Source organism: Atractosteus spatula, chromosome 3 (assembly GCF_055471065.1).
Source record: "Atractosteus spatula isolate fAtrSpa1 chromosome 3, fAtrSpa1.hap1, whole genome shotgun sequence".
Classification (NCBI taxonomy): domain Eukaryota; kingdom Metazoa; phylum Chordata; class Actinopteri; order Semionotiformes; family Lepisosteidae; genus Atractosteus; species Atractosteus spatula.
In genome coordinates, this window is record NC_142708.1 from 23,326,504 (window position 1) to 23,351,273 (window position 24,770).

The 24,770-nt window shown below is 35.3% G+C and overlaps 1 protein-coding gene across 1 annotated transcript; it reads left to right on the forward strand.

The window, feature by feature from the left end:
- The first annotated feature begins 2 nt into the window (after positions 1–2).
- On the forward strand, positions 3–23,782 carry snx2 (sorting nexin 2). Its single transcript, XM_088909870.1, has 15 exons — positions 3–161; positions 3,177–3,294; positions 6,594–6,757; positions 8,708–8,774; positions 8,933–8,976; positions 11,906–12,047; positions 12,531–12,609; positions 14,901–14,976; positions 16,526–16,639; positions 16,895–16,988; positions 17,699–17,904; positions 18,785–18,928; positions 21,362–21,442; positions 21,578–21,649; positions 23,254–23,782. Exons 1-15 carry the CDS (start codon positions 54–56, stop codon positions 23,302–23,304), a joined length of 1,560 nt encoding a protein of 519 aa, XP_088765996.1. The 5' UTR covers positions 3–53; the 3' UTR covers positions 23,305–23,782.
- The last annotated feature ends 988 nt before the right edge of the window (positions 23,783–24,770 follow it).

Genomic DNA, 24,770 nt, shown 5'->3' on the forward strand with positions numbered 1-24,770 from the left:
CTCTCACCGTTTCTCTCGATTGTTTTTGGTACATTTATTATTGCCAGAAGAAGATGGCGGCCGAGAGGGAACCTCCACCGTTGGGAGATGCAGAGCAGACCGACTTCAGGGAAGTGGAAGACGGGGAGGACCTCTTTGTCAGCACCGCCTCAACTCTGGAGGTGAGGCCGCTGAGCACATACGGATTTGGAACTAAACAATAACAAGCGTGTTCTATAATGATCTATAAAGACTCACAGGCGATGTTTCTTGGGAAGTGTCAACTACAGTAACTTGAATTTCCCTTGATGGGACAACTCTTTCGTTGTTTTTTGACATCGATACATCCCAGTGATAGTGATTCGCGAATCAATTTAATTTAAAAAAATCTGTATACAAAAAAAATTACCAACACGTACCAGTATATTAAAGATCTGTTAAAGGCTACAGAGTAAGTACGCATGTGTGAGACTAAAATAGGGGATGTGCCAGTCTATTACTCCCTCTTATTGCTGAATAAATAAACGATTCTTAAAGTAATGTGGAAAAAACAGTATTCTATTTCGAATATCCAGTGATACTAAATTACGTCTTGTGCACTAAACTTTGTTTCTTTTATTGTATCTCGCGAGATACATGTCAAGTACATTGTTACCTTTATATCATACTGATGTAAGGTTAAAGCAGCCTACTGTTATGATTATAGCCAATTCTTACTTCTTCCTCCTGATGACTGCTTCTTTCTTTTTTGTGCAGTATTTAATTACTTATCATTGATGTATTTTAATGATTCACATTGTTTATAAGTAACGAATGAAATACTGAAAGGAAAGCATTATATTATACTTCATGAACAGCAGACGTCTAAGCATATTAAATGCAGAAATGCCATAGCACTTCACAGTACTTAAGTTTAAAATGTCTTATGTAATGCAACACATGTTTTGAAATCTTAACGTGTTTTCATATATATGAGGGAGAATCAAAATGTATGTACCCCTTCATGTTGGAAGAGACCTTACTCAATGGAGTATTAGAAGAATGCAAGCAGCATCATAGTGAATTGTAGACAAAAATCAAATATAAGAAACATTAGAAAACATGTAGCATGTGTTCCCATAGTTATTTCAACCCAGGTGCCTACAATTTGCAAAGCAGCTTGTCATTAACACTAAACATTGTCTAAATTGAGTATGTTGTAGAGGCACTGCTTACAGAACTATTTATCTTGAATTCACTGTAAAGTATGAGTTTCAGACTCGTATGTGTAAGAGAGACACAGAGAGGATGTGGTACAGTATGTTTGGTGGTGAAGCAGGGGGGAGATTCTTCCAGATGTTTTAAAGATTGAAACTTCCCTTACAAATTGCAGTCTCAGCTTTTCCTAAATTATAGTAAGAGATGGTTGGCTTTTTACTGTATTATTTACAGCTCTTCAGTCTGAAGCCAGGAAACAATGATTGCCAGCTTTCTACTTTTTATCTTCACTTTTCCTGTTAAAAAAGTCATGTGTCTGTCTTGTGAGCAGTTTATAATGCTTGCTATGTTTACTGGTACTTTTTTTTTTGCAGACTCTGTACTGGTTAACTACTGAAATAGCTGGGTAGCAGCACAGATTAACCAAAGTGACCTTTGTTTTTCTCAGTAGGTAGCTGTTATATGAACAATTGAAGTGAAAATTCTACAAATTTAATTCTCACTGTTCAAGTATTAGTAAATCTAATAAAATAATATCTAATAAAAAATCTGTTTTGATGCAGTGAGCAAAGCTGATCTTGTGCTAATAGAACTGTTCTTGCTGAAGCCTGTCCTATTTTCTAAAAAATGATGATTCATTCTCATCAAATTAAAAAAAAAACAATAGTAAAAATGTTTGTTTAGACATTACACTGAGTTGGAAAAAATGAACAGAAGATTATATTTTACCTGACATTACCCTTCTATTACCATTTCATCATAATGTAAACAAACCTTCTCAAGGATGTTGTTTGTAGTGGTTTCCATCTGATAACCTAATCAGAAAAATGTTTACGGGATACAACATCTTGCAGAGGGGGGTGGTATGTGTTCTTCATGTGCTGAACTGTTAGCTATGGCTGAAGTAGCAGACCCTCTGCTGTTCGGATTTAGTGATCGTTTCTTTATTGTACGAAGCATTTCAGCCGAGCACACACTATTCCACTTCAGATCTGATTCCAGAGCCCTTTGGAGTCAACAGTATAAACCATTACTGCATATGTTTTTTTTGTGGCTGTTTGATTTGACTTCCACTAAAGAAATTATACTTTTTCAAAAACACCTTTCTTTTACAGCTAACTGAATTTCAGAATTGTTGTACTTTGTATCCAATGACTTATTGTGGGAAGCTGGAGTGTGTTGATTAGGTCTGGGTGGAGTTTTGAACTTATTCTTACAAAATCTTCCTGAAAATGTAAGTATGAGGATGACCTTCCACTGTCCCAAACCTCGGACGATTTATTGAATCAATGCTGAAAGGATTTTGAAAGGTATTGGAAAGGTACTAAGTGAGGAGGTATTGCAACCTTGCAAAACATCTTCTCTTGTTAATCATTGAGTACATGTATATCAGGTAAAGATATATTCAATGATATTGAAAAAATGAATATTCTTTATTTACAGATGTAGCATACTTTTCCAAAACAACATGAAGAACCTTTTATGCTGTAAATGTGTGAGATTCTTATTTATAATTATAAAGTTACAGTTTAAAATAGAACAAATTGGTAGTCTGATAGCCTGAGAACATCTCACTCGGGAAAAGGTCTTTTGAGTTCTTATTTTTGCTTTGCGTTATTATTATTAAAGACACTATGATAAAATGCAAAAAGCAAATTTGCTACTTCGTGGATCCGTGAGAGATCAATATCACAGGCTGTTGTGAGACGCTTATATTACAATTTAGCAGCATGGGCCAGTGACTGAACCATTTCCTGTCTCCATTGTCATCCTCAAGAGAGCAGGAGATGGAAACAGCTGAAACTTGGCCTCGCTTCCTTTCTGTGTTCTCCGAACACTGGGATTGTTTTTTTTTTTCTGGTGGAACAATATAGAGTTCTTATGAAACTTTTCATAAACATACCAGTTGCTCAATTCTGCTTATTGAAGTAATATTTGTGAAAGGTTGCTGTTTTTCTGAAGCAAAGCATTGTGATCTGTTGCTTTTTTTGTATTTTCAGTCCAGTCCTTCATCTCCAGAACCAGCCAGCCTTCCTACTGAAGACATCAGTGTAAACTCTAATGGCCCTAAACCCACCGAGATCTTATTAGATGATGATCGAGAGGACCTTTTTGCTGGTAATTAATCTGCTTTCTTTATCCACAGATCTGGTACAATATTACAACCATTTCTCTTTGGCCATCTCTGTAATTGAGACAACCTAGGGTTCATATTGTTGTAGATAATTCAGGTGCAGTTTTATATAATGTGGTTGGTAGAAGCTGACCATATTAATTTTGTTCCACTTTATAATGAATGGTCCTAGTGAAGTTTCCAGGAAGGGCTGTCAATTTCAAAGCTCGCAAAGTTTGATGAGCCTTTATGTGAGAGCCTTTAAAACTTTACTTTAAAAGTGTAGGGCCTACAATTTTATCAAACTTACTTTAACCCTAATCTCGGATGTTTTTTTTTTGTATGGTAGACTATAAATTGCAAAAATACGCTTTATCCAATGTGAACTCTGAAGAATGATTTGCCAGTCTTCCACTGAGATATTGGCAAAATTAATCAGCTTTGCTGATTGAAAAAATTAATAATTATGTGAAAGTCAGTGACTTTAGTAAAGGAAATGTCTCTGATTCTGTGGTTTTGGACAGTTGTGAGCAAGATTAGATGTCACTGAGGGGTTTTAACTTTTTTACTCATGGCTGTTATTAATCCAAACTGTAATTGCCTTCCTAGCCTGTTCTAATGTAATTAAGAAATGTAGGAACATTTCTGTTTATTGTATTTTAAGGGAATATGTTTTTCATGTGTTTTAGTTTTCTGGATAATATAACTTCATATTAATCTTGTTAGGTGATACATGTGGAGACAATATGGAAAAAAACAGAAAATGGAAGAAAACACGAGTATAGATTTGTGCTAATAAGAAGAGTAATTAGTTTTTTACTAGTAAAGATAATGGTGGAACACTTGTAATTAACAAAAATATTCCTTATTATATTAACTTTAAATATAAATTAGGCAGACTATGTAATTTAAATAGAATGTAGTAGCTCCAGTATGATATCTCAAAATATGTATGTTTGCATTCATCTTAAACAATTTTACACACTGTCAGGCAATGGTGCCATAAGCTGAACGCAGAATAAAATCATTTGTCCTTTATCTTCATATCAGTGACAGTTTATTTCAATTCAACCAATTTTTTTTCAACATGTGCAAGTACAAAACTTCTGTTTCGTAATCTTACACTTATTTGTTGAAGCATTCACTGATTATAGTCTTTACTGAGTGAACTAGTGCTTTATTTTCAGACAGCTGCCATTTGAAATTCGAACAGGGTAATGTAACTTCGCAAATTTTGAATGTGAACTTGAAGTTTGAAAGATAATTTTTTTTCTTAAGTTGAAGTCTAAAGCTGAATCTCCACAGCTTTTGACATGTGTGTTTCTCTTGCAAAGCATTTTTAATGCAGCTGGTAATGTCGCTGAAGCAGAACTTGTTCTTTTGCCTGTTGCTGTATAACACAAGTTCTTTAACTTAATTATTATTTTAGACTACATTCCACTTACTATGGGAACTTAAACCAAATGTCACGTTCAGTGATGTCACTTAATGACTGAAAATAATACTTTGTTCTTATTATATCACTGCTAGCTAGTTGACTAATTGGCCATCTCCAGACCATATTTTTTGTGATGTCATTCTACTTCTTCAACTCAAATAAGTTTTAAGTCATCTGTCTCTGAAATGATACTTAAACTAAACTTCTCTCTGTATGAAAACAGGATGTAAGACTTGGTTTGACCCCTCATTGTTTACTTGGCCCATGACCTCATCAGCTATTGCACTCCAGCCATAGTGTTTTAAATGATAACCTAGGGAAATTGGTGGCAACTGGGCTTGTCGGTACCCCTGCAAGCATGTATTTCTGTAGTTTTTGTAGATACGACATAGCAATTTATAGTGATCCCAGTAGTTTCCACTTCTTTGTAACAAAGCTGTACACAATTATAAATGAGAATCCCACAAAAACCCTTGATTAAATTCTACATTTTTAACTACTATGTATAGATAGTAGACAAAAAATGGGAATACCAACGTAAAGTCACACAACAGAGCGGTAACTCCCTTGTGGTGTTTGAGAAAATGAGAGTCTCAGCAGCTGCCACATTTCTTTTTGTGCTTTTTTTTTAGTTGCATTGGCACTGATTGACGTTGCTTTGGCTTGTAGAGGCTACCCTGAGCTGTCAAGTCTTGACTGTGTTTTCAGGTGCCGGCGTGGAACACACGTACAGTATTTGGCAACGTGAGGTCAGGGAAAGACAGCTCTACCCTTCCTCCTTTGACAATCTTTGTAAATGGGTGTCAAACAAATGAATAAATAATGAGACATGCTGTTCTGAAATAAGACCCATTTATCTATGCAGCTCTAGAAATATTTTTGTGACTTTAGTCAACGTTCATTTTTGCCTCGATATATTCTCTCTGGTGAGTAGAAATACAGTCTCATGGCTGAAAAACAGCACCGATCAACTTCTCTGAGATGACTTTAATAATAGAAGGACATTGACAGTATTTAGTCTTTTCTGGATTTCATTTCAGCAGCTTCAGTTCTGATTAAAAAGTAATGACCTAGCAATTCAAAAGGAATAAAGAATTACATGCATTGTCTCTCTGCAGTGGGAGCAAAACTATTTCAATTTCTTGACATTTTCAAATTTCAAAAGCCTACTCTTTTCTTGTCCTTTAATAATGGTCATTCCCCAGCTTGTGCAGCTCAGTGACTAAGTTTGTGTGTGCAGTTCCCTGACGCATGATGTCAGACCTCACGGCAATTGCAAAATTTATGTCCAGTTTGAGTTTGCTGTGTGGCTTTTAACATTTTCACCATTTCCCTCCACCAAACTCAAATTATACTTTTTAAGGCTTATTTGTTAGTTCATACTTTACACAGTTGAACATTAATTAACTGTATAGTAGCATGTGACTTCAAACAAGTTTGATTTGTATTATGGCTCCACTCATACCATCATTAATTTTGTGAGTGTGTTTGATCTATTCTTTTCTGTGTGTTGTTTTATGACAAGAACATGTGGTATCTTACCTTAGGGAACTTATTCCATATTTCAAATAAATAACGACTTATTTTTCAAAAACTCCAGGTGTAGTTAAATTCTAAATGGACTTTGTTCCATTTTGTTTTGAAATAGGTTTCATATTTATCGTCCAAATATGTCTGCTAAGGTGAAGTCTGTCTTCTTACTCTCTAAAATGCAGCATCCCTTTTATTAACTTCCCTCCCCCTTCTGCCAGGCTTGGTTCTTAAATTCTTATCCATGTATTTTATTAACCCTTTTCGTTGGTGCAGTAAACTTCTATTTCTATTCCTGTGTACTTGACAGCACTTTGTTTTCTTCTCTGCTCTCAGAGGCTACGGAGGAAGTGTCTCTTGACAGTCCAGAAAGGGAACCTATCCTCTCTGACGAGCAATCTCCCGCCATCACCCCAGTGACTCCTACTGCTCTTGTTACGCCCCGAGTAGAACCAAAAACAATCTCTATTCCTGCCATGTTTGAGAGATCCAAAGAGGAGGTAAATTTCTTCATTCAGTTTAGCTTCCTGTGGCTGAGCCCTGCTGTAAATCTGCACAGATATTGTGGAACAAGATGGCAAGTAGACATATTCTGGAATATTTTGCTGGTGTAAGCACAACCTAAATTCCTTTCAGATGGTAAGGTTGGTATTCAGATGTCACTAATTAGAACCCGGCTGAGTTGGTTGTGGCTGGGACGGAGGTGGCAGTCCAGGATTCGCAGAGTTCTGCCTGGATAGATTTGGGAATAGTCAGCCAGGGCTCAGAGAGTTTTGAGCCCTGGCTTTCTGGGAAATGGCAGAGGCTTTTTGGGAAATGGCAACTTCCTTGGCACCTGCAAGCTGTTTCAGTCACATGCTGCTCTTTGCATGGGTGCTAACTCTCCTTTCAAGAGCTGTGGAGCTTGCAAAATGTCAAATAATGAATGGCACTGCAGGTGGGCATGTGAGATGGGCATCCTCACATGTCTCATTCTCTCCTGAGGGGTGCAGAAGTTGTTGCTGGTCGGTTAAGTCTTAAAATAATTGAAAACTCCAAATCTGGTGGTTATATATTAAGGAGAACAGTGCTTCTCCCCTGGATGGGATGCCAGCAAACAAAACAAAAAACACATCCTAATGTCTGTGATAATGTTCATGTTGGCATAAAATATAAGGGGGAAATTCACCATATATGGTTTGATAGATATGTGTGTAATAAGGGTGCTTTCTAAATTGGTTAAGCTCTGTTGACATCTGTTGTTTGGAAAGTTGTCATAGAAATATGTAGTCTCAGTAATTTCAGAGAAACTGGAAGGTGAGGATAAGCTTTGTCAAATATACTATTGTACTATGTATGGTAGCCAGTATGATGTACCTAAATGTTAATCCCAAAATGCTTTTCTATACTGAAATTTATGGTAATGGAAAGATGTTCTAAATTTTAAAAGCTGCTCCTAAATGTCTGGGTTCAGAGCAGATGGAGCAAGATACAATTTTGTGTGTCTTTACTTTCATAAAAAGATAATAACTCTTTTCAAACTTTCACGGAACTGTGCTGTAACTTCTTGCATCCCTATACCCCTAAGTCAGGGGGAGATCATCAAGTGCCAGGAAATTGTGGTCAAATTATCATGTGTTTTTCCACATTAGTTGACACTGTTGTCTGCATGATTCTGGGTGTATCAGGGTCTTTCATTGAATATAATGACGGGGCTTCTGCAAGTTGTTTGGTAGATTAAGTAGGGAAACACTGCAGCACAGCAAGTATAACAAATATAGAAAGGAACAAGTAATAAGTTTATTCCATGCTGAAAAGAGAAGAGAGAAAACACAACACTTCGGCTATGAAGCCTTATAGCTGTTATATTCATTTAAATGCAGGCACAGTGGTCAAGATTTTAACTTAATTTCCTATACACATTAATGTCTTTTCAGGACATGTAGCAGGACAGCCAGAGACCATTATTGAATATGGTTAGAGTGAATAAAAAGAAGGAGAAAAAGTACTTTTTGATGTGTAGAGACTGGAAAGGGCTCTAAACCTAAAACAGTTTTTTCTTTCTTGTTACAAATTAGGGTGAAATTAACCTCTAGTTGTTATATTATTGCATATGGACAGACACAGTGACTTGGATTTTTACCAAAATCCAGAAAAAAGGTCATAGTCACACAATTCATCGGACGTTTCATTTCTTTCAGATGATCCTTTAGCATAGAAACTTGATTTTTCTTGTCCTTAAAAGTGGTTTATAGTATAACAGTGTTTGTTTAATCATTTACATGACCTTTATTTCTTTAGACCTGTAAATACTATGTGGTTTGGCTAATGTGAATGAAATATTAAATGTGTTCAAGTAGTATGTCAGTAAGCAGTCATTTAAATATTATCTTTTTATTTTCCTGGAACAGTCCTCTGGAAATAAATTTATCGTTACAAAAACCATTTAAAATGTATTTCTTCCCTAATAGATAGAAGAAGAAACAAATGGTGACTCATTTGATGTAAGGATTTCTGTATCTGATCCAGAAAAAGTTGGTGAGTTACGTTATTTTTATGCCCATTTTATAAATACCTGATTTTAAAAGAAAACCGTAGAATAACGTTCACATAAACTTAATTTGGTTGCAAAATACTTTGTGATTTTTTCACAGTGACTCTGTGACAGTACTTAAGCTTGTTTTTTTCATTTTAAGGGGATGGAATGAATGCTTATATGGCTTACAAAGTAACAACAAAGGTAAGAATAGGCTCCTTGTTTTTGCCATTTGTGAAATTAACAGGCTAACATTAATGTTTGTAATTGGATGATACATTCAGAAGTGGTTAGTGTTAACAAATAGCCTTGCAATACCTTGTAAAAGTATTCAAGCCCTTCCAATGCTGTCCCATTTTCTTGAATTACATTATTATATATCCACATTTTTAAAGCAAATATTTTTAATTAAAACCCAGATGCTCAAACTAAAATATTGTGTGTATGAAAGACATCGAATGGCAGCAGAAAATGCAAAGAAAAACAAGAAAATAAAAATATCTTGAAATATACTCCCACCTGAGTGAAAACTTGGTGGAAGCATCATTTGTAGCACTGCCAAGTTTGGACACTGGCTTGGTGCAATTTTTGCCATCTCTTGCTCAGGCTCTGTCAGGTTGGTTGGGGATAGACAGAAATTTTCATGTCTTGCCGGAGATTTGTCCTGCTTTGCACTTGTTGATTTCCAGGATAGGTTTTGGCTCCCTTGCAACCCTGTATGGGATAAAGTGGATATGAAATGGGTGGATGGATGGAAGAAAAGACTTTGACTGAGCCATTCAAAGATATTCATTTTCTTCTTATTAAGCCACTAGTTTAGCTTTGGCCCTGGACTTGGGTCAAGCCGAAAGGTGAATGTTCATCCCAGTTTTAGGCCTTTAGCAGACTGAAGTAAGTTTTCTCCTAAGTTTGCCTGTACTTTGCCTCAGCTATTTTCTTCTTAATCTTGACAACCTTCCCAGTCCCTGCTTATAAGAACTAGCCACATAACAGTGCTCCCATCACCAAGCTTGTCAGCAGGGATGGTGTAGACTGTGTGATGCGCTGTTTGGGTGTGTGCCAGAAGAAACACTTTGTATTTAGATCAAAAAGTTCCAGTTGTTCTCATCCTTCATATTCTCATATTAAATCCTTCTCTGTCCAGCATCTGTACAGTTGTATGGTTGTAGCATAGGGGTAGGATTTAACGTTTACATTAACATGTTACATTTCAGTGAAAGGGATGCCACAACCAGCTGAACAGTGAACAAATTACAAAGTTCTGATTCAGTAATTTCACAAATTTCTGGAATTGAACAAAGTTCTGATTCAGGAAATATTTCAGTTCTTAATTAGATCTGTTTTTTCATTAATTGAATTCACATGAAATAAAATAACGTGTTGTGTAAAGAGCACATATACAGAGATATTTTCATTGATTTGATGTCTTCAGACATGTAAAGGTTATGTGCTCTGATATTTAATGTTCAAGCTAACTGATTTAAAAGTTGCCTAACGGACTTGTGTAAACACTTAGTAACACTATGTTTCAGTTTATTATGTACTAAGAATTAAACACATTTATTTGCTTATGCATGCTTATTGTTATATACATAGAGTCAGTTTGATTAATTGACCATTAATGACTGACAGTGTCACATTCCAGTAAGTTCTGCATAAACACTAAATTGCCTCACTTGTGAGGGAGCAGATTTTGGCCCAGGTGAAGAAGTGATTTAACCTGTTGGGTGTCAAGTCTGGTGGAAAGCAAGAAAGTAAAATAGAACAGAACCAATATGCCCTGCTTTTCAAAGATCAGAGCCTTCAATCAGCAATCAGTTTGTAAGAGGCTTGGCTAAGTTACTGTACTATAAATTGCCAACAGGGGTATTCAGGACCAGCACTTTCTAATCTCTTAAAACATTGCAGCCGAACATAGGCCATCAAGGATAGACCACGGGTTTGCCAAGATTGACATATCATCACTTTCCTTCTTCGTGATTGTTGTCACACTGCCAGTTCCACAGCTTCAAAATTTCCAGGTCGTAACACAGAAATGTTGGCATTTGACCTTGCCACTCTAAAATGCACGTCCTCATGCTACTGGTGTAACAAAATGTTTCTTACAAGTTCAGAATGTGCCAGTTATGCCTTGGATGCTCGACTTTCTAAGCCTGAGCCTTGTTGAACATTTGTAGGTTGAACTGGGGTGATGTGTGGCATTTAGACTTAATGACCAGTGAACGGGAACTCTATGCTTGTCCAGGCTTTTAAAGGGGAACAGCAGTCCCAATTTCTCAGACTAGTTATTAAAGCTCTTAAAAAAAAATAATTAATTGATGGCATCACAAATTCTGACAAATTGACAAATTCTGAATTATTCACAAAATCGTGAATTTTGCCCTTCCTGCTCACTAGATTCTGTAATGACAAATGTGATGTACAAGCATATAAGTATAGGTTGTGCAGCTGATGTTTCACTGCAAAGTTGTTCCAGCGTGATTTGCTTGCAGAATTAAAAAGGAGTATTTGTTGGCAAGAAGTCGAGAGCAATATTTCTGTTGGATTAAAAGTGATGTATTCACAAGCTTGTTTACAATATAATAGGGCCAACTTCAAATCATACTTCATTGCAGTATGATCTGTGGCATAATACTAGACTAGCTAGTGACTTACACATTATACCCTTTTGATGATAAATGCTCAATATAATGATTTTGCGTAAGTATTAAAATGTTCTTGCTACAGAAAGTATTATAATTTTCCTGATAATAACTTTGTGGATTCCTTTTGATGCTCAGTATATTCTTAGAAAATAGTAGGCTTTTTAAAATGTATTTAGATATAGTTTGACGTTTTGGTGAATGGACATTTCACTGAAGATGATTCAGTATTTGAAGATCATTGCAGATATTAAATCATTCTTTACATTTTCAGACCCATGCCTTTCTAATTAAGCTTAGGATATTTTTGTCATAAATCTTTGTCTCCATTTGCATGGAGCCCATTTAAAAAAAATATGTACTTATTTCAACACCGACATGTTTTGGAGAGGTAATATTATCTCTGTGTGTATACATGTGTAATTGTGCTTCTGTTTATTCATAAAAATGTTATAGAGTGTTGATTTTTGTTTATGCTCTTTCCCATCCAGACTTCCCTATCAATTTTCAACAGGAATGAATTTTCAGTGAAGAGAAGGTTTAGTGACTTCTTGGGCCTGCATAGTAAGCTAGCCACAAAGTACATGCATATAGGATATATAGTTCCTCCAGCACCAGAAAAAAGCATTGTGGGTAAGAGAAAAAATCTATCAACTGGTAATACTTTGCATTGAGTGGCTGTTCATGTTTAATTCATGGAAACAGGTGATGACATATGAATCGCCCATGACTTAATTACACCTTGACTTAAAGTACATTTCATATGAAGTCCATAAGAAATTGTTTTACTTCATACAAAATTCCATTAGAAATACATGCACTTATTCTAAAGTGTTAACTGTTTCCTCCCCGTCTTTTTGTAATGATGCCATGTTCTTAGTCATGGTAATGTTTATTAAATGCAGAGATTGTTTGAATGATTCAGTTAGTCCTTGCTTTTTGTTTCCATTCCTCTTGATCTATATATTGACACATTTAAAACCTGTCAGATAATACATTTACAGTCTAAAACACTTAAGCAATGCTGCCACTGCCCTTTTTTTCTCGTTGAGTGTTTGTCTTTACAAACACATTCTTTGCAACTGTTTAAAGTTATGTTTTACTAATGATTTACAGGCATGACAAAGGTCAAAGTTGGCAAAGAAGACTCATCATCTGCAGAATTTGTAGAGAAACGAAGATCAGCACTAGAAAGGTACTGTAAATGCCAACTCCTGAACTCTGCTCTGCACTTACTCAACCATCTCTTCTTCAGCAGCCACAGAAGCAAGAACACTTTTTCCATTGTCTTGTAATTATTAATGAACTATCTAGGTCAATATCTTCCTGGTTTTTATTAGATATGAAATGTTATTCTTAGGCTTTGGATTCATCTGCATTATGATGATTTCCTGTTGCAAAATAAAACCTATGAAATCAGTGCAGAATTCCAAGATACTGAAAGCAGTGTCTTGTAGTTTGAAAGTATAATACTCCTTACATAAACAGCATCCTTAAAGTACATATTTTGTTCTTATTATTAACCCTAAGGTTACAAAATAATATCAACACTAATACAGCCAAAATATTTGAAACATAGAGGACAGGGAAAAATTAATCGTTAACTTTCTTTGTTATAATTGAGGCTAAAAATATATTTAGAAATTTGTTTTACCGTAACTCGTTGTTCCTTTTAAAAGTTTTGTTCTAGTCCAGTTCTTGACCTTGATCAGTGCAATACCCTATTACCATTTCTAAAACTGCCAGTTGACCAGTTAAAAAGCTGAGTGTGAGTTTTATTTCATGAGCATTAATTTAATGAGTTTGATTATTTTGTCATTTTGAAAGACACCGATCGCAGCCATAAATATAAGGATTGTTAGTTGGCCTATAGATCAGAGCATCGTTATGGCAAGTAAGGAGAAAATTCATTGCCTATGAAGGCTTGTATAGTCAGCAGTGAGAAAAACATGAAGGTAAAAAATAAACATCATATTAATGATATACTTCCAGGTAATGCACTTGGTTTGTCTGCTAGTTGCTCTGAATTAAACACTGAAGCTGTTCTCAATACTAACCTAATAATGGTGTTTCACTGTGGCTGGATTATTCCCTAGAACACTGTGTATCTGGTGGCAGGGTTAAACGTATTCATTGCCAATTCCGAGCACGTTGGTTTCTGGTGGGAGGATGTATAATACACTATTCGGAACAAATTTATGTAAAAGCACTCCACTATAAAGAGCACTCTTGTTCTGGTCTTTTATTGTACAAAGGTTAAGCAACAAAATATTAGAAGAATGATTATTACTGAACTCTAGGGTCTCAGATTTGACAGCACTTTAGCACAGCAGCAGTTTTTATAGCAGGCTGTATCCAGTTCACCCTTCTGACAGGTATTTGTGACAAGGCTGGTATTTTGTCTGCTTGTGATCCACTATAGTATTCTTTGTTTTGTGCATTCTGATGCATTGAATAAAAAATTAAAGTTAAGTGAGAGTTTGACATTTCTCTGCCCTTTTTATAATCACATTGATTGACTTGAAGGTCAGCGTTAACTCTGGGGCCATGGATGTCAAGTTGTAGTCTTCAGCTGTGAAGAACTGGCTCCTGATTTAAAAAAAAATGAAGAATAAAGAAAAAAAAGTTGCCATTTAGTTTGAGCAGGTGGTTTGTTTTAGGTTACTCGGTGTCTGGTGTTGAATACAGGAGTGGGCCCTTTCTCTGTGAGTAACATCCCAACATTTCCACAGAGAAAACAGACAGAGGCGGATTGTGTTGCTTTTCAAGGAATTACAATAGAACCGTGTCATGTGTTAAAATTACTTTATTTTTTTAAGGGAAAGATTGGTTATTTTAATTTATTTTAAGAGGAAGTATTTTTGTCTTCTTTGTCATACTCCATTGTTTCTGTATTTTAAAATACTGTACACTGTGTATCCTTTAAACTCTTTTGTGTTTTCTTGTCTCTGTAGCTTTTTATGACATTTATGAATAACTTCAAATCTTGCAAGCCTGATCATAAATTTTTGAATGGACAGGTGTCCTTACTGTCGTAGACCATCACCCAGTTGTTTCTCTGGCTGTATTTGTGTTTGTGAAACCTAACAATTTGCTTAAGAAGAAATGTCAAGAATTTATAAACAATTCTAAACAAATGCGTTGGGTTAAGACAGATCATAAGGTAAATTAGTGTTCTGTTTTTCGTATTTTCATGCACAGTAAAACTTTATTTATAAGGGCTAGGTACATTGTAGTCTGTACTAATTCCGATTAGTACACATGTGGGACTTACAGTAATACCATATAGGGAAATTAGGATATGCACTTTTACACAAACATGTTAACTCTTTGTATGCCGATGAAATATAAGTTTGCACGAATAGGCAAAATCTCAAATGTGATACTCGCAAATATCAGTGCTGTGCATTTTGTCCTGGACTAAATGAATTTATATTACCGCATTATTTTAGGGTACTTAAGGCACTGTTCTTTGTTTCTTCACAGGTATTTGGTAAGGACAGTAAAGCATCCCACTTTGCTACAGGACCCAGATGTACTGCAGTTTTTGGAAAGCTCAGAGGTGTGTTAACTTTGTGGTGATGTTGTAATACAGCGGTAGTGTTCAGTAACACCAATGCTATTGAATTGACAGTTCAGGTGTCTAACAAATCAGAAAAGGTCTACAAAGGTAGTCTTGAATTAAAATTAATTTTCTCTTACCTTGCCATGATGCTAAATCACTGTATTTTACAACTTGGGTCTTTTTAATTTTTTAATGTGATAAAAACATGCATAATCCCAGGACATGAAGACATTCCCTTTCAATTCATTACAAATTCATTCCCATGCATGTTATCAATTAGGTAAAAACATTTGGTAAACTTTAACTGAAAATGGAGGCAAGAGCTCTGTGGTGGCTTAGATGGTGAATATCTAGGAAGTAAATAAATTGTATTTTAAAACTTATTTAAAAAATGAAAATGTGATAGATTAGGATGCAGCCAGTAGATGTGAAGTGGACGATTGTAATATGAGGTACACAATTTTTGTCTAAACAGGTCAGTTATGAGGAGACCCTACATGGTTGTGAGAGTCAATACAGTCTTGAAGCTTGCAATCTTAGTTGATTAGTTGAGAAAAAAGGTTTAATGTCGGTTGAGTAGAAAGGTTAAGAAGCAATAACATATTTCATCACAATAATGGAATGTGATGATTTCTATTGAAGTTGAACTCTTGAATTGAATGTAACGAAAGTGTTAGCAGGGAGGTGGTGATAAGCTCATAAGAAGTTCTTTGAGTCTCTGGCTTGGCTGAGTGAACTGTTGCAATAATTTTTCTTACATATCAGCACTCCTGTGAGTTCACATTTCACATTGAAAATGTGGTCCCTCAGCATTAATTTCTACATTGTTATTTTGTTAGGATTGTTCCAGTTATGAGCTGCATTGTTTCTTTTGTTTGCTTTTGTTCTGTCCATTATGTTGTCCTGTCCAAAAGATATCTGTTGTAGTTAGTGTTCACATGTGTAGGACACATATTCTTGAGCTTTGAAATGCCAAGGACAGTATGCAACATTTACAAAGCAAAGACAAGTCAAATGTACACATGAAACTGGAGCTAATATTTACTTAAAAAAAACACTTAAAATGAAGAAACTTTTAATAAGTTTGGTTCATTGCTCAAAGGCTGCTGTAAGGAGAAACTAATTTCTGTAATATTGTGAAAATATAGCTGACTTTCAGATTCTCATTCCTTTACCCATCTGTAAGCTAAATTGGACTTTGGATTTTGACACTTGTTGTTACAGCTCGCCTTACAGTTCACGCCTTAAGTGACCAGTGAGTTACACACTGCAAATTGTTTTTGACAAACAGCTGTGTTCATCCATTTCTAATGAAAGTGGTCCGTAGGGGTAGAAGAAAAAAGTCAGGAATTGAAAGCTTTTTTTTGTTTGTTGTTCCTCTGAGAGTTTGAGAAGTAAATGTACAAAATTAGATCCTACAGTATTGAAATGTATGAGAGTGGAGAAAACCCCACATCCCATTCTAACACCTTTTTCCCTGTGGCATCCAATCAAACCTCTAGCCTGTTAACCGGTTTGTTTGCCCTTATTTGTCATTTGATTCCAGCTGCCGAGAGCAGTTAGCACCCAGGCGCTGAGTGGGGCAGGAATATTGAGGATGGTAAACAAAGCTGCCGACGCTGTCAACAAAATGACAATCAAGATGAATGAATCGGATGCGGTAAGGGCTGATTTTTGGACTTGAATAATGAGATGAATTAATGAGCCTCTCCAATTGCATTGTAGGATTGTGCCAGTACAGAAGGGATAGTAATTTGCCATGTGGTTGGATGACCTGGCTACATTAAATAGGCTTCAACTGTATACATCGTTAATTTGTTGATTTTTCCTAAAATGAGAAACATAGTTTGCAGGTGGAAAACCCCATTTGTATTTGTTTGCACTTAGTAAATGAAGTCCATTTTTCATTTGGTAGTGGTTTGAAGAAAAGCAGCAGCAGTTTGAGAATCTGGACCAACAATTGAGGAAACTGCATACAAGTGTGGAGGCCTTGGTGTGTCACAGGAAAGGTTGGTGTTCATTTAATAGTTCAGTGAACACAGTCAGAGATACTCATAGTTTTTTTAAGAAATAATTTTGGGATATGTACAATAGCTTAGTAAAACAACACATTGTTTTCCAACAAAACAATGGAATTGCTTTGGACAGACTTTGTTATGGAAGAAATTATGTTGTAGGAAGAACAGAGTTTAAAAGAAGTCAAATTAAGGGATTGAAGGGATGTACTCAAGGTGACAGTATCGCTCAGCTCAGCAAAAGCAGTTTCAGGGTGTTTCCATCAACTGGTGATGGTATTATCTATAAGTTCTAGTGCCAGACCCCCTCTGTACTGCCAGGTTTAAAGGTTTAAAGCCTTTATTTTTAAGAAAGCAGTTGTGCTTCAATTTTTTTAAGAAAAATTCTACTTCTTGTGTTTCGTGGTTTCATTTTCTTTAAGATACATATTTAAAAAACAAGTAGGTTGCTGATAGCTGATGTTGAGATTAACTTAAAATGTAAAGCTATACATGAAGATAAAACTGGTTTTGCAAGAAATGCTTTATTTTCTCTTTTGTTTGCATCTGAGAGATTTGTTTCAAATTGATTTTTTAAAAAAACATTGTCTCTCCTTACTAGGGTTGAAAACACCCATGTGTCTCTGAGCACCTGGTGCCAATATGCGCTTTCTGGATCAAGGGCAGCCTAGCTGTGAGATGTTGACATGGTGTTTCCCTTTCAGAGCTCTCAGTAAACACAGCTGCCTTTGCTAAGAGTGCAGCCATGCTGGGGAACTCTGAGGACCACACAGCCCTGTCTCGGGCACTGTCCCAGCTGGCCGAAGTGGAGGAGAAGATAGATCAACTGCATCAAGAACAGGCCTATGCAGATTTCTACCTGTTCTCAGAGCTGCTCAGTGATTATGTTCGCCTCATAACTGCTGTAAAGGTAACACATTGTCTCATCATTCTCATCACAGTGTTCTGAAATCATACAATATAGAGATTTGTCCTCTAATTTGTAACAGTGTCTTTAAATTTTAGTGTGATGGGTAACTTTAAAATAAAGATTTGGTACCACCGGGAAAGGCTTTGTCTACCTGATTTGTTTTTTATAGATTAAGCATTATGTTTTTTTAATGATACACTGGTACTTTACATAACAGTGTATGAAAAAACAAAATATCTGCTGTTTCAGAGATCTCCATGTAAATGATTTTTAATAGGATTTGCACATCCCCAAAGAACCTCATTTCTACTAATTACACACAAAGGGTTACAAATTAATCTCCGTAGTAATAATTTTGTTAAAGTGTGACTTTTTATGTAGTCATCTCTGTGCTTTTTCCATTTAAATTTTTCTGAAATGATTTTTTTACACTAAGCTGATGACATTTTAAAATGAGGATTAATGTATAATTAAATGCTGTTTATTGTTTAATTGAAAACACATTCTTTGTGAATCTTTTAATTTGCATTTAATATTGTACTTAACCATTTAAATGACTAGAGAAGTTAGTTCATTTGTTAGTATGGCAGAGAAGGATGATTATTTCTAAAAGATTAAGTTTCCTCATAGGTTAAATGTACTTCTTATCCTACCTGAAAGCTTCTTATCCACTGATATTCTGGGTTCCTAAAAGGATATTTTAAATTCCACAGATTTGCCTAAATGTGTGGTGGTACTAAGTTAGTCATTGTTGCTGTTGACTGTGAATGTGGATTGTGAATTACAAACTGTAAATGACAACGCATACATTTACTGAAACCGAAACCAAATCGTACCATTGAAGAAAGACGTGATCTTCAGTTATGTCACTCTTCTGCAGGGTGTTTTTGATCAGCGGATGAAGACTTGGTCGAAGTGGCAGGATGCCCAGGTTATGCTACAGAAAAAACGCGAGGCAGAGGCCAAGCTCCAGTACGCCAATAAACCAGACAAACTGCAGCAGGCCAAGGATGAAATCAAGGAGGTAAACCTGATAATTTTTTTATAACCTAGCTCACATCTGGAGTACATCGTTCAGCACTGCCCCTGAAAGGGGAATGGGCTCAGAGGAACGTCTAGCTATTTTGACATCACTGATGAGTGACAGCCCCTTGTAGTACACTGAATATCACAGAGCTCAACGCATCTCTTCCCCTTCTCATTTTGTGTGATGCCACCCTGTCCTCAGAATTTGAGCCATCCCTCCCTATACAAGAAATCTACAAAAAGCTCTTAATAATTCACTTTTTGTTTTCTCTGTGTAGAGCAATCATTAAAACATTATCCTTTCAAAGGTAAATATACCTCAGTTTTTACTTGAACATTATAAACCACTGTATTAGATTCCATAGTTCTAGACACTTATTTATTGAATACAAAAAAGTTAGTAGCTCAGTGAATATTTAACAATACTCTGTTAATAATTCATAAAGATATGTCAGATTTTTTGACTGACATAAAATACTTTCTTCTTAACTCATTTTAAGCTATTACATTTGTAATTTGTGTACTCAGATAAGCCAACTGAGAACAGAATATCACTTACAATGACGAACTAAAGAGTTCCCTTTTTTACAGCAAAGCATTTACCTCAGTCATCTTAGTTATGTACCTTGCTCAAAGGATACATTATCTGTCCTGAAATCCATGTGGTTGAGAGTCCAGAACCAAAGCCCTGCTTCATACCACTGCCTACATCTGTATAGATTTCACGTAACCGAGTACACGTTGATTCATTGGCTCTTTAGAAATCTCTCATATATTTCAGCACTTTGAATATGTTCTCTTTGATTTCAAGGTTGTTAAGGCAAGGTCAGTTTAAAGAATATCATATTTGAATTACTTTTCAGCATAATACATTTTCAGCCTTGCCATAATTTATGCATTTTCTCTGCCATGCTTCACAAAGGAAATTGAAGAGGTAGGACAAACCTGGGTTTGGTTTTCTTTTACCTCATAAATCATTAGTAATAAGTATTTTGCTTCTGTTTAGTGTACATGATGCACTTTCAGAGAAATGAGAAAATCTGAAACTGCATAATTTATACCAAGGGTAGGCGACCCTGGTCCTCAATTGCAGCGTTTGTTTCTGGTTTTGATTCAATCTCAATTAAGGGGATAAGAAATCAAATCAGCTGTGCTATCCCGGTAGCCTTATCTCTTAATTAAAAAGTACCTCTAAAACCTGCTGATCTTGAAGATCAGTGTTGCCTATTCCTATAAAATTGACAAGTATACCTCGTGTAAATTACCCGTTGTTTTGTTTTGTGTCATCTTTTCATCACACCTCATTTTATTTACTTTTCTCTGCTTCCAGACACCTCATAAGACATGAACATCCTGCCGCAACGTTTCTGTTGTATAATGCATTAATCAATGACTTGTCACTATCTGAAAACTGACTAGCTCATCTGCAAAGTCAGCTTTTCCTTCTGCCTTCACCTAGGAATCTGAATAACAATTTTCGTTTACAAAATGTGGGAACTCATTATAGTCATCCCTTTCCTACGTGACAGTTTCCTACAGGGATTGTGACCTTTAAATTCTGTAGCAAAAAATGAAGTACACAATGTATACTGGCTAACATCTGTCTAAAATCACTAGTGATTTATTACCTGGTTTAGCCTGGCTGGCCTAAAAACATCTGGAATGTGCTGTACAAAATATTACAATTAAAACCTTTTCTGCAAATTAAGTATATAAAACAGTTTGCTCTGCAAATAAATGTACTGTTATATCTGATGTCTGTTCTGTCCAAGATTAAGGGTGGCTCAATAATTTTCTTTTAATTTCTAATTGCTGTGTTAGATTGCCAATTGCAAAGCATTAGCTAATAGTTAAAGATATTTTGTGCTTAATAATTGCAGCTACTTTTATCTTTTAAAGAGAATTAAAAAAAGTATGTTTCATAGAGCAATAAAAAACTGTCTCTTTGGCTGTTTAGACATTTTCTCTGTTTTGTCTTTTATTTCAGGGGAGTTTGTTCTTTAAGATTTAATTGAATACTGTGCGTTATTAAACATTGAAGAAAGTGTATCTAAGCAACTACATAAAAACTGAAGAAGTGTAACTGATTTTCTTGTTCATTAATTTTTACAAATAGATTCATGGTTTTGTAGAAAAGGTCAGAAAAGATCATCCAATCACCTACATTTTAATTTTCCATTTAGCTAATACTGTTTTTGTAGAATACTTTTGAATTAGAAATAGTAGTATTTCTTATTTATTCCAGACTAGTTGTGTCACTCTAAATTTCTTTATTTTAAAGCTGCTGTTATTTTATAAAGACCTGTACCTAAAAAAAATGTCCCATCCCAGGAACTTTTTAGCTAAATTGATGAACAGACTAAAACATGCCATAATATTACTTCTTGACATTAAACTCTTATCTCATTCTCTCCATTTTGTGTCTCTTCAGTGGGAGGTTAAAGTCCAGCAAGGAGAGAGAGACTTTGAACAAATCTCCAAAACCATCCGCAAAGAAGTAGGAAGATTTGAGGCATGTACAGATTACAAAGTATCTTCTCAAGGCAGTCTGAACTCCTTATGTTAAATTGTGTTTCTATCCAACACAAAATAATCTGACATTCTTGTTTTCTAAAACCTTAATGTCACCTTTTCTGTCTGCCTACAGAAAGAACGAGTGAAGGACTTCAAAGCCGTTATCATTAAGTACTTGGAGTCCTTAGTGCAGACACAACAACAGGTACCTGTGCTTTTTTCATAAGTATTTTTTATAGTGTTTATATAAACATTCATTTATAACAGACTGCTTAGTTTGAAAGCCCATGGATATAAAACTAACAAATCTATTTCCCCATTATTATTAATAACAATTGTCATTTGTGTGTCCTATTACAAGGATACCCAGTTTTGATAATGTATTCTGACTATAGCTGAGTTTTAATATACTTGGAACTTCTAAGTTACATAATTGGACATATGGACATGAACCAATAGGTTGTTTAAACACAAACCCTTTTGAAGGGTTTCATGTATGCACATGTTGGAAGATTTTAAGTTTTTTTTAAATGCATTGGTTAAAAGGAAATTTCCAACATTTTTAGTAGCTGAAAACAACCAGAGAGTTTCAAATAGTGGTATTTCTGGGCAATGAAGAGTTCCTTTAAATGAGAATTTACATAGAATAAAAATTATCAGGGTTTAAAGACCCAAGAATTACAATTGGTACCCCAGGATTTGTCATGTCCTGAAGTGCATTGTTAAATGGAAAAAAAAGCACATTTCCTAAAAAGTACATTTGGCTTTGCTCAAATCAAGGAGTGCTGTCACTAGGTGTGTAACTGGGAGGGTGCTGCATGAGAATTTTTTAATGCCCACCTCCCATCTCCCCCTAGAAATAGTCTTAAAATACTCAGTTAAGCATGAGTGAGAGAGGTGTTCATTGGAGATGAAAGTGGGAATTAAAATGCTGTGAGCCTCATCCTAAAGGTGATGTCACCTGAGAACGGCACTGCTTCATATAAAAAAGCCTGAATGTGGATTAATAAAGAATGTGAGAGAGAAAAAAATGTTAACACTTTATTAAAATGATAAAGTTACCTGAAAGTGTCATGAAACAAATGTCAGTCCTTAGGGATTAGTCAGAAATTTTACTTTCCATATGCTGTTTTTGTTCTATTATGATTGCCTTACTTTTATGTACAACTTGTGAAGAACCTTTAAAATCACCCTAGCCTTTTTTAAATGTGGTGTTCTGTTTTATTGAGACAAATTAGTGCTATAGTAGTGATTAGGTTAATTGCACTTGCAGTACATTTATATCCAGCCATCTAGAGTCAATAAGCTCCTTCAACAAGCCCTCTTTGAAATATGGGAGTGCATCCTTGCTATTTTATTCTATTCTATAAATGTATTTGTATTCAGTACATTGGCAGTGCCACACTTTTCTATGGAGATGGCTACAATAGGAAGACCCTATTGTAACAAAGTATTATTTATAAATATATGTTAAAAAGAGAGAAGAGTTAAGCAGAGAAAAAAATGTAAAATTAAAAAAAAACTGAAAACACCAAAAGAGAATTTTGTATATTGGATAAAAATCAGAATCACTCAGCGTTAACCACTACAAATCCAAGAAACATTGAATTCAGAGTTTTTTTTGAAGGGGGATTAATAAAAAACCATGTATATGTTTGAAAAAAAATATGTATATGTTTTTGTCTATATGCAGCATATAAATCTGAGAGACAGGTAGGCTTTTGAAGACTATTGGAACATGTTGCAAGGTTTTTGGCAGGGATATACCTCTTCTCACTTTATTAAACATTGGTGTGCTTCTTTCCACAGCTGATAAAATACTGGGAGGCATTCCTGCCAGAAGCCAAAGCGATAGCCTGAAAGAAAGAGGATTCCATTTTAGAAGATGCTGTTGACACTTCTCATGTTTACATCGCAATTCCACACTAAAGAAAAATTGCACGGAAAAGGAATCTGAATTACCACCCAATAAACCACTGAATATTTTAAAATTTCAAACTTGTGGCTCCTTTTTATCCTGTGCTGTTTTATGAAGAAACTGCATGTCTTGTTACAATCCAAAATTTAAAAGGACTGTGGCATGATATTCTGCAGTACTTTGTTTAATTAAACACTACTGCTTTGTCTTATTTTTTATTATTTTTATTGTTTTCAATGCACTAAAAGTGCAGTGTGTGAGCCCAAAACCTTGAAAATTTCAGTTTAAATGAACATTTGTGTTCTTAAATCTTTGTCAAAATCAATGGAAAAAAATCTTCTTTCATTTAACTTTACATTCCTGTACAGAAATCATACCTTTTTTGATTATTATAGTGATAATAAAGGAATGTACCCCATGAGACATTGTGGTGTGATTTTGTGTGGAGTAAAACTGTTGTTTTGTATTCACTCAGTTAACTTAAATATTCTGAGCTTTGCAGGATGGCTAGTTAAAATAAAATTAACACAAAAATGCCAAAAATACTGCTGATATTTTTTTTAATGTTCAGACAACATTGCTGTTTAGAGAAGGAGGACCAGTGTATAAGGCAATATTGTGAAGTAGCATTAGATCTCTGGACTGAAAGGTTGTGGGTTCAAATCCCAGGTGGCAAGCGGCTGTTGTTCCTTTGAAGGAAGTTTGCTTGGATTGCTCCAGTAAATGCCCCACTGTATAAATAGGCTTCCAGTTTGTAATCAGAATGTTCTCAATTGATTTAATTGGGAAAATAAAGATAAAATTAGTTCCTCTATAGGTACCATGCTTAGAAAATCTCACCTACAGTAATTGTGTTCTTCTGAGTGTTCACTTCAAGTCTTGTGCAGAATTTGGTTGTGTGGATGACATCACTTTCACGGGTTTCTTTGAGTTTCCTTTAATTTTTAATACCAAGAAAAGTGTATTTTAGATATGTTTAACCAGCAAAAACAATAGAACAAAACTAATGTTCAGTGGAAGTCGTGATACAGGAAGCGGTCAGCTGGCATTTGGTACAGAAACTGGACAGTCAAAAGTGGAGTTTTTTAAGGGTGTCTGCAACTTTTATTTCAAAAAACACTTCCCTGACTCATTTTTTTTAACAGGTCTCTTGAGATAAATCACTCAAAGTATCAGTGTGATTAAAGGTTTGCTGGAGTTCAAGTGAAATTCGTGGAGTACAGTTTGCACTAAGCAGTCCTTATGTTTTACATCTGTTGTTCCTTAAGCGATTAACTGCTGAAAGATAGCCAGAGTGTTACAGCAAAAATGTCTTTGCTAAACTGAAATATTTGATTTCACAAAGCAAACACAGCTTGGTGTCTACGCAGAAATAGACCTGCTAGATTCTTTCCTGTCCTGACACTCA